The sequence below is a fragment of the Wasmannia auropunctata genome, unplaced genomic scaffold (assembly GCF_000956235.1).
Source record: "Wasmannia auropunctata unplaced genomic scaffold, wasmannia.A_1.0 LD335405.1, whole genome shotgun sequence".
In the NCBI taxonomy this organism is placed as follows: Eukaryota; Metazoa; Arthropoda; class Insecta; order Hymenoptera; family Formicidae; genus Wasmannia; species Wasmannia auropunctata.
Window position 1 is genome coordinate 13,162 of NW_012027485.1, and position 9,680 is coordinate 22,841.

Sequence of the window (9,680 nt, forward strand, 5' to 3'; positions counted from 1 at the left end):
TTCTCTTGTCTTTGTGCAAAATATTCAAATATTTAAATATCTTAAACACTCAATTAAAGTAGTAAATATAGATAGAGCTCCATTCTTTCAATATCGAAAAGATCCGCAATTAAGATTCGATTATCAAGTTTCACTACAAAACCGGAATCTCTTATAAATCTGAAAATTACTCTCCGATTGAATATCTTTTCTTGTTTACCATTAGTCTCGATCGTACGAGCGGTAATCGACGTCGGCTGGCCGCGGCGGCATCCGAATCTATTGTGAATAGATCATCGGTTGTCTTTCGATGAATTGCCAGGGCGACCGAGATGCTCGCTTGTCAGCACAGCGTCATTCTGTCTTGAAGTGTGAATTTCTGCTTGAAGTAGAGCTTACGCGAGCGAATAGCCACGGCGCTGAGACGTGGTCTAACCATCGGTCCCGAGGTACCCGAAATCGCTTCAACCGTGGATCACGCAGGTGAGACCGGCCAGGCGGCGGTCACGAAGCACCGGAAGTCTCGGCGCAAGAAATCGAAGAACACTGCCGCCGCGACCGCCGCCGTCGCCGCCGCCGGCGACTCCAAAGTGCGTTTTCCGCTTTGTAATGTGGGATTCCTCCTTTTGTGTTTTTTTTGTCATTTATAATTTTATTTGCAATTTGTCGTACTATATAATTGTACAATATTTTTTTTTTATTTCGATCTGGCTTCTCGAGAGCCCACAATTCCTCGATTGCTAACCGGAGAATCATTTACTAAATAGATCATTTATTAAATGATTAGACTTGAATCACAAAATCTATAATAACAATAAAATTCGAGGCTCTAAAAATTCCAAAATTAATCTTCCCAATTCTGACATCAAAATTTTTTCAAAGCCGTTTCTTTGAAAGCGGGCGTCATGCTATTTTCATCCACAGAAAATTAAATAAAAAAGTCGATTTATATTTCTTTTGAGGCGAAAGAAATGGCGAATACCTGTGCGGAATTCCGAAAGGAGATGCATAAGTCCTTCATCATGCCGGTGCAGACAACACCGTCGTATTCCGTAACAACGATACAGAATCATCAGACAAGCTCGACCACGGCCATGCGACCTCGATCTCTTTATACCGCGCACAATTATCATCCTCAGCCCGAGGATTTTAATTTTCAAGTACAACTAATCCTTGAATCTTATATCCTTCAGCTCTAATCAATCTTTATCTTTACTTTATACTTAACTCTTGTGGAAAAATACTATTGGGTTAGCCAAAATATATTATTGAAATAATATATTTTGGCTAACCCAATAATATTTTGAATAATATTATTGAAACGAATAGTGTACAATATTGGATTCTGGTGGATCACATGATTTTCATATTATCTTAAATAATTTTTTTGCGAGTTTAATAGTATTTTTTTTATAAAGGAGAACGCGGTGTGATTGTGATTTATACCGATACTTCCCATGAAAGTATAATCAATAAAGATATCAATAAAGATAGGATATCAAAATAATATATCGAGACAAAGTGATTTCAATAATTTAGACCGTATACTTTGAAAAAATAATTACAGATTAGTCAAAATAAAACTGATAAATATAAATATCACAAAAAAAGAAGTACTACAAAGTCTGATATCTTTTGTAAAAATCTGTCTTATATATTCCATGATTTCTTGTCGTTATACATTTCTTAAAATTCGACACATCAATAAAAATTCTACTATTACAACAGTTGCGTGCTAAGATAAGATAAGGCAGTAAAAAAAGATTCTTTACAAAACTTTTTGGATATTGAAAGCACATTTATTCAGACTATTACTCGCTAAATACAAAATAGTAGTAATATTACATGTTACATCATTCCTTGTGTTATTAATATAACACATGTACATAAACAGTTACTTTATTGAATAGAAAATTACATTTATATTGCTTAGTAGGAATGTTATAACATTGATATAATGTTACTGTTACTTTGTGTTTAGAATCTCAAAATATATTGTACAGAAAAATTGTTATCGTAACCTTGTGTCCTCAATGATTAAGCTTCTTCTGGATGATTTTCTAGCGATACAGCGAACTATCCAAGTACTTCGAACCCCCAGCCGAACAGTGGAACGGTTTGGGTGCAGGGACAACCGCATATTCGGGATCGGCGGCGATCTGGCGACAGGCTAGGAAGTCGATCGGCGGGCCTTATTATACAACCGAAGAAGCTTCCATCTATGCGGAAAACTGGCGAGAACACGACACTGATGTCGGCGTCGGCGGTGCTGTTGCCACACCTCATGGTACCATATCGTTGAGATTGCACAATAGAATACGTGTGGACATGACCATTGACCGTGCCGTCAGAGTCATCAACTTCAAAGTGAGTATTATAAAATATTTTTCTTATTTATATTCATATTATTTTATATTATACAATATAAAATAAAATATTTAAAAGGAGATATATAAAAGAAATTAAATATATATAAAAGGAGATATATAAAAGAAAGAAGATAAACATTTAAATAAAGTTATATTTTAAAAATTAGATACATTATTAATAAAAAAATTATTAATTTTAATTAATAAATATTAATAAAAAATTTAATTAAGAAAAAATTAATGTTGAAAAGATTTTTCTCTTATTGTTAATAATATAGAGTTGTAGTGTAAAATTTTGAATGTATGTGGAACAGAGGATGTAACAATTCAAACTAAATTCAAATTTACGTCTCATTTTTTATAAATAAAAATATATAAAAAATTAAAATATAAAATATTCAAAATATTTATATTATTGATAAGAAAGGATAACAAATTTTAATTAAGAAGGGATTAATATTAAAAAGATTTTTCTTTTATAATACGTAGCTATAAAATTAATATTATTTACAGAATATAAAATTTTGAGATTTATGACATCTTATCAAATCCAGATTAAATCCTGATCTGATTTTTTAGCCTTGTAGAAGAACGTTGTCTTTGATTGATTGTTCAATATGAATGTAATAGAATAGTTAAATAAAATTACATTAAAAAATTAGACACATTATTGATAAAAAAATAATAAATTTTAATTGAAGAAGAATTAATGTTAAAAGGATATTTCTTTGAATAATTACAGAACTATTATGTAAAATTCTGAGATTTATTTATATCGTAAAATAAAGCATTTAATCAAGTTCAGATTTATATCTTGTTCCTTGATTCTTATAGAACAATATCGTCCTGTCGCTGAGCGGTTCCGGCGCAGCTGCCGCGTTGTTGCATCCCAACGGTAGGATATATCAGTATGGTTCCCGAGTGGAGATCGTCGCCCATGATACGCACGGCAATAATAAGTTAGTCCAAATTTCATCGCTAATTAAATGATCGCTAATTAATCCCGATTGACTTGGTTTGACAGATATGCAAAGATGTGGTACAAAGGTGTCAGTTTCACGTCGGAGCAATGTGCGCTTGTCTATTTAGTGGACACGGCTGGGACCAGGACCACGACAGATTCTTTCTCGGACATGAGTCAGGTAGAACGAGCCAGATAGAGCAGAGATTTATTTTATGCTCGCGAACAAACCAGCTTAAAATATCGCTTCATTTCTGATGATTACGTGAGCATAATTATTTCGACTCTTAGATCTTTAGATTTAAATTCATTTTTTTTAGTTATTTTTTTTCCAATATTTCAAGTAATTTAATTTGTTGATATATTATTGATTTTATAGGCCTTGTTAAATGAAATCTATATTATATATTTCTTAAAAATTTCAAGTCGACAATTTCGTATTATTCTTTTCAATTAAAAATTATTTATTAATTATATATATTAAAAAAAGAATTATACATAGTATAAAGTCTCTTCTGACGTAATCTGCTTCTTACATGAATATTTAGGAAATTACTTCCAATTTTCATAAAGTAAACCATTGTACATAAACTATAAAATAATAAAATTTAAATCTTTCTTTTTATAAATGTCGCAACATATTAATTCATCGACTGTCGATTCATATCAGTGATGATACAAAATGATTGCGATGCAAATGTTTCAAATTATTATTTCGAACAATATAAATGCAATTAAAGATTTTGAAAAAAAATTGATGAAGGTCATAGTAAATCTATTACAAATCTTTACGAATAATATAGGATTTTTCGTTGAGTGTCTTCTATTCGGGCTCTCGTCATGGGCCAGCATGCCTGCAGGAAGCTGCAGCACATCTTAGTACAGCTCAATACTGGCAAACAGATGAAGGTGTTGAAAATTGGATTATTAACAACGTCCGAGTATCGCAGACTCCCGATGGCCTTGTTAGGTATCAATCAAAGTCTAACTAACGAATCTGAATAGGAAATTTTAAAACAAAATATCAGGAAGAAATATATTAATGAAATATTAATAAATGGAATTCAAGGTTACCCCTTTCCTCTCCTCCCTCGCGATTAAAAAGCTAAAAAAAAATTACAAATTTGATTAAAGCAACAAATTTAATTTAATGTTAAATTCCGTTATTGTATAATTCTGAACAAAAGAACTATATACTAGTTTTACATATCAAAAAATAGATCTTTTTTTTTTCATTTTTATCTTAAAAATTATCTATACATAAAAATTTGTAGACTACAAATTTACCGACATACATACAAACTTGAAAATCAATATAATTGAAACAAATTATCTTAAAACAGAGAAAAATACAAAATACATACGTACAACTGAATAAAATATTATTGTTTCTCTATATTGAGCAGATTGTGTCAAAGAGCTAATATAATTTGTAATCTTTGTTACATCTTAATACTTCCTTATTTATATTTTTAAATTATTTTTGATGTATTCTTAATTCTTTGTAATCTCTCTTTTTCAATTGTACAACAGGATTGCACGAAATAGCAATAAATATCAACTACGTACATCACCTAGCAATGGTACAGCCTCATTGACAACGCCTTTCCTGCACTGTACTGCATCCTTGGGACAAACGTCCCATCTGTTTGTACGTCGTGGCGAGCGTCGCATGCATTACGACGGTACCAGCTTTATTGTGAGAAATGCGGGTCACAGTGCCGGCTTCGATGACAACAACCAGTTGAAGGTCTACTAGGACAAAAGCTCTGCGAAATGTCTTCTCGCTTCAAATTCATTTACGAACGAGCATCGACAAATGTGACCGGCTTCAATTGTCAAACGGGTCCGAGTACGACCTGATGCGCTGTGACAATCCAATTTCGAATGTTCGACGAAAGTTTTAAATCTCTCACTTTCGTCGAGGTCTTAAACGAGATTAAACTAGACCATAATAACATCGAACACTTTAATTATGTCCACGCCTCTCTACGTTTACAGATTTACTCATATCTCATTTTACTAGAGTTTAGTAATTTAATTGAATTGTCTATCTGACACGCTGAATCCAGTTCAAAATGTTCAATAAATAATTCAATCGAGCATTTTTTATTATGCAAAATTAATATTTAATCATTATAATCGTCGTGACATATGTCTTTACAATAAAAAATGACGTCTCAAGAATATATAAAAAATATATGTATTTATTTTCTAGTACACACATTAACACATTCATGCTAACATTCATATCATATCTCTTTGACTATTTTCTTTGGTTATTATCTATGTCACATCTTGGAAAGAAAAATGTCATAATGTCATTATCGCAGTTTCATTAAGCCTATAATATCACAGTTCCACAATCAAAATTTCTCTCTTTATGATTTCATAGTATTCCACTCAACTAATCCATGGATTAAAGAAAAGCCTATAATTTTAAAACCTTTTTCACCTTATTTATATTTGAATCGATATTTGTCAATACTCAAACCAATTCTTAAATTATAATTTTCTACAGCTTTTACAGCAACACAAAGTATTCACATCTCTTCTAGCTCTGACTCTTCTTCAGACTGCAGTCCCTCTTCGAATGCTCGACCTACCTTAGATAGAACTTGGTTTTTGCGAACTCGGATGCTGCAGAAGAATTGTTATTGTAACTGATGATTAACTTTTTAATAGATGCTTAATTTAATTTACAATTGGAATCAATTAGAATGTAAATACAAGGTCCATCTTTAATAAAAATGTTGCACATCTTTTAAATAAACTAACAAAGAGAGTATTCACTTACAATTACATTATTTATTATTTGGAATCGTTAAGTATAAAACAAAATTATTCTTCTCAGTAATTCAGAAAAGAATTAAGAAAATCAGCAGTAAATTGACAATAGAGATAAGATATGATAACAGAAAAAGTAATTCTTGCATTGAACAAAAGTCATCATAGAACAAAAACAATTGAAATTACTTCAAAAATCATAATTTCTTAGGAAAGAGATTTTTTTCTTACAAGAACTTTTTCATTTTTTTCATAATTACAATTTGAAAAAAATTAAAGTTTTTGTAAACTCAAAAAATTTTTATTTTTTAATTTTTCTTTCATCATTATTCTATACTTTTGATCTCTTAACTTTTCATGTGGAATCATCGTTACCTTTGTGACCTCGTATCACTTATTGACATATATTCTGTAAATTAATAAATTACTTGCCGCTTTTGATCCTTCTGAACATTTTCGCTCAATGCCGATGACGTTGACGCTGTTGGCTTATTACTGTTAGTGTTCGCCACATCGGATTTGACAAATATTCTACTTTCCGACTGTATTGCACGTATGTTATTAACAATATTATCTGCCAAACTGGCATTGTAAAGTTGCAGGCTGTCTCCCTCTGCATCATACAAAATGCGCTTCTTTTCCTCGTAAATCTTGCTTAGCTTGCTGATGGTCGACAATAGCTTCTCTGGTGCAGCTAGTTCTTTGATTTCTGGCATTAAATTAACGTCCAACTTAGGTTGTTCATGCTTCTGATAGAAATGCCTCTCAATACCATACTGAACAAAAAAAAGCTCTTACATTAATAAGAAATAGTAAAATTTTACGAGTCGCTATTTTAATATTTAATTTATTGTTTAATTTGTGATAGCAAATTTTCCTAGCCAAAATTTTGAATCAAATAAAAGGATCATAATTTCTTAAATTTCATGTTATCAAATTATCTGCAATTTCTAGAAAATCTCTCTAGAAAGACTTTAATAAATTTTAATAAATAAGATTTATAAACTCGTTCATTAATGTAACATTTATTTAAAATTAAAATTTATGAGTATTTTTTATTCACACTCTTAACTAAATTTTTTCAAATTCTGTTTTAATTTCTAATAAAATTTCTATAAATGCCATGAAATTATCATTATCTTTTTCCTCTCTCATCCCTTCTAACTTAGAAGTTTTTAGCTATATCTATAGTATCTATAATTCAGAAAAGATCTTTTCAATTTATAGACTAATAAGATATACCTCTCGATCACTAATGCAATGAATAAATATGCGATCAACAATCATTTTGCATAAAATATAGTTAGCATCAAGATATTCCTCCTCTTTTATTTGACTGTGCAACTCCATCAAGCATTTCCAATCTAACAGAGTCATTCTGATCTTCAGCTCTTTTATTGGCATTTTATAGTAAACTCCATATGTAAGATATAGAGCCCCTATACGTTCCTTTAAACTGGATGCATTCACCAGAAACTGCTTTGTTATACAAAGAGCCTCTTCGCAAAATACCATTAAAGTTATTTCGGACAAATGATACCTGCAAGTTTTTAATCTTAATTGACTGAGATTTTCTGAAAAACTTAAGGTTTTGGAAAAAAAAACAATATTAGAGAGTAAAATGCTTTTTTTTAAATGAAAGAACAAAATACGTACGCAAAAACCAAACCAAACTGCATTTCTTTCCAGATTTCACAGAAATTTTGGAAATGAGTATTATATGACAACTCGAAACGTGTTATCAGTGTCTGGCAATCAGTGCGAAAAGCCTCCATCAAACGTTTTTCTATCAACAGAAGACAACCATTAAAAATTTTAATATAATTACTACTAACAAATGATATATAATATGATATATATATAATACAGTCAAAGGTAAATATATCATATAATTTATTATACTTTATATACAATTTAACACTACTTATTACTTACGTTGTGAATCGTGATACTGCATGATTCTATACGTTCTGTTAAATATAAAAGTTCTCTTTTTTTTTCAAGGTACTAGGCTTCTTGCAAAAATCAAATCGGAAGATTCAATTAAAATCTTATCGGCAAAAGGCAGAAAGAAGGGACAATAGGTTAAATTGCTTGACAAGAATATTTATGGATTTTTTAGAATATCGCGAGATACTTTTCGCTCGTGCGACTCAGATTGCCACTTAATACTCAAAGCTTATATCGCTTACATGTAATTGATTCTTTTTTATTGTTTTTGATATCTAGCGGTTTGTAACAGCAGACACTGGGTGCTTTCCATCTAGTGACACAAGCCGAGACAAGTATCGTTTTGTCTTTGTTACTCACTAAATGCTGAGAAGGCTAGAATGACGTTTGTGTCACTTAATGGAAAGCACCCAGTGCTATGCCGCATCAGAGAGAAGCATTCTCTCTGGCCGCATATTCCAAATTGGAAAACATATATGTTTGAAAAGGAAGACTTTTTTCATATTTCTCTCTTGTGCACTCATTTCACTACGATTTTATCGACAATGTTGCAAAATGATTGTGGTATGTATGTATGTCGTGGTCATTTAAGTTGCGACACATTTTTTCTGATGGATTTTGGAACGCCCAAATATTACATGGATGTGAATCAAGCCCGTATCAGACTAAAGGTGCCTTTTCATACGCAGCACGCAGCAGCAAAATGTCACGTGATTCAAATTTTTCAGAATCGTTTCCACCGCATTTGTTGCGCATGAAAAGAAATTTTGCAGCAATTCGTATTGAAGTTTAACCTTAATTTATAATATAATATAAATAGCAATATATCTGTTGAGTATATCTATTGTATAATTGCATTTTAACAAATCTTATTATATTGACAATTAAATAACCCTGTTCTAGCTCATAGCGCATTATTTTATTTATTAATAATCAATAATTTTTTAAATTACAATATAAGACTACTTTATAATAACCAAGTTTAAAATAACCAAGTTTAAAAAGTTATAATTGCGGTTTATCATTTACGTTTTCAATGTCGATAGATTGAAGAAGATCTCAATCGCACGTATACATATATTAGACCTATTAGAACTTATTAAAAATAAATTAATCATAAACAAGTTTCCGTATTTCTTCCGCAATTTTTCATTATATTTTCTGTTGTATCACATCACGAGTTATATTTTCTGTTATTATATATATCACAAGTTTATAACACATGGCTTGCACACGGCTGACACGGCTTTTTCGGCTTTGCTGCTCGTTCACTTTTGCTGTTCGTTTGGTTGAACTTCAATAAGATGCGGCAAAATATATTTTGCATCGAAAGTGCGTTATCTAAGCAACATTTTTAACCAATAGTAATGAATTGCTGCGACTGCTACACTGCGCATGAAATGGCACCTTCAAAATAATGCTCTTGGTTTGCTCCATTCGAATAAATCAATTTCATAAAATGCACCTTTGCATTTTTGTTTAAATAGAAAAAAAACGTTTTTGTCCAAAATCTAGGGGCTTTTATTAAGCGCGCATGCGCATCGGTATTGAATGTATAATCCAAGATTGCTCTCTTTTACAGTGAAAAAGTGTCACTGTTTATTTAATAAATAGAAAAATAGATTAAAAACGGT

The 9,680-nt window shown here is 31.1% G+C and overlaps 2 protein-coding genes across 6 annotated transcripts; one reads left to right on the forward strand and one right to left on the reverse strand.

Moving 5' to 3' along the window:
• The first annotated feature begins 205 nt into the window (after positions 1-205).
• Positions 206-5,431, forward strand: LOC105457012. Of its 2 annotated transcripts, none has more exons than XM_011701409.1 (7): positions 206-569; positions 942-1,139; positions 2,044-2,346; positions 3,183-3,307; positions 3,373-3,490; positions 4,113-4,279; positions 4,843-5,431. In XM_011701409.1, exons 2-7 carry the CDS (start codon positions 951-953, stop codon positions 5,066-5,068), a joined length of 1,128 nt encoding a protein of 375 aa, XP_011699711.1. In that variant the 5' UTR covers positions 206-569; positions 942-950; the 3' UTR covers positions 5,069-5,431. The 2 variants fall into 2 exon arrangements, with proteins under 2 accessions (XP_011699711.1, XP_011699712.1); XM_011701410.1 differs by having other exon boundaries at positions 206-462.
• A 67-nt stretch (positions 5,432-5,498) lies between these two features.
• LOC105457013 lies at positions 5,499-8,678 on the reverse strand. Of its 4 annotated transcripts, none has more exons than XM_011701414.1 (6): positions 8,407-8,678; positions 8,032-8,111; positions 7,753-7,882; positions 7,339-7,636; positions 6,529-6,872; positions 5,499-5,949 (listed from the first exon to the last, which is right to left on the reverse strand). In XM_011701414.1, the coding sequence occupies exons 2-6, from the start codon at positions 8,051-8,053 to the stop codon at positions 5,853-5,855; spliced, it is 891 nt and encodes a 296-aa protein (XP_011699716.1). In that variant the 5' UTR covers positions 8,054-8,111; positions 8,407-8,678; the 3' UTR covers positions 5,499-5,852. The 4 variants fall into 4 exon arrangements, with proteins under 4 accessions (XP_011699716.1, XP_011699715.1, XP_011699714.1 ...); XM_011701413.1 differs by having other exon boundaries at positions 8,032-8,146; XM_011701412.1 differs by having other exon boundaries at positions 8,032-8,146; positions 8,289-8,678.
• Positions 8,679-9,680: the final 1,002 nt, after the last annotated feature.

What these genes read in the sequence shown, in the direction of transcription:
- LOC105457012 (XM_011701409.1), top strand. Translation starts at nt 951, where the DNA reads ATGGCGAATACCTGTGCGGAATTCCGAAAGGAGATGCATAAGTCCTTC. An exon ending in GATACGCACGGCAATAATAA is followed by an intron (nt 3,308 to 3,372) that starts GTTAGTCCAAAT and finishes TTGGTTTGACAG; the next exon opens with ATATGCAAAGATGTGGTACA. An exon ending in CTTTCTCGGACATGAGTCAG is followed by an intron (nt 3,491 to 4,112) that starts GTAGAACGAGCC and finishes CGAATAATATAG; the next exon opens with GATTTTTCGTTGAGTGTCTT.
- LOC105457013 (XM_011701414.1), bottom strand. Translation starts at nt 8,053, where the DNA reads ATGCAGTATCACGATTCACAAC. An exon ending in CAGTTTGGTTTGGTTTTTGC is followed by an intron (nt 7,637 to 7,752) that starts GTACGTATTTTG and finishes AAAAACTTGCAG; the next exon opens with GTATCATTTGTCCGAAATAA. An exon ending in ATTGCATTAGTGATCGAGAG is followed by an intron (nt 6,873 to 7,338) that starts GTATATCTTATT and finishes TTTTTTGTTCAG; the next exon opens with TATGGTATTGAGAGGCATTT.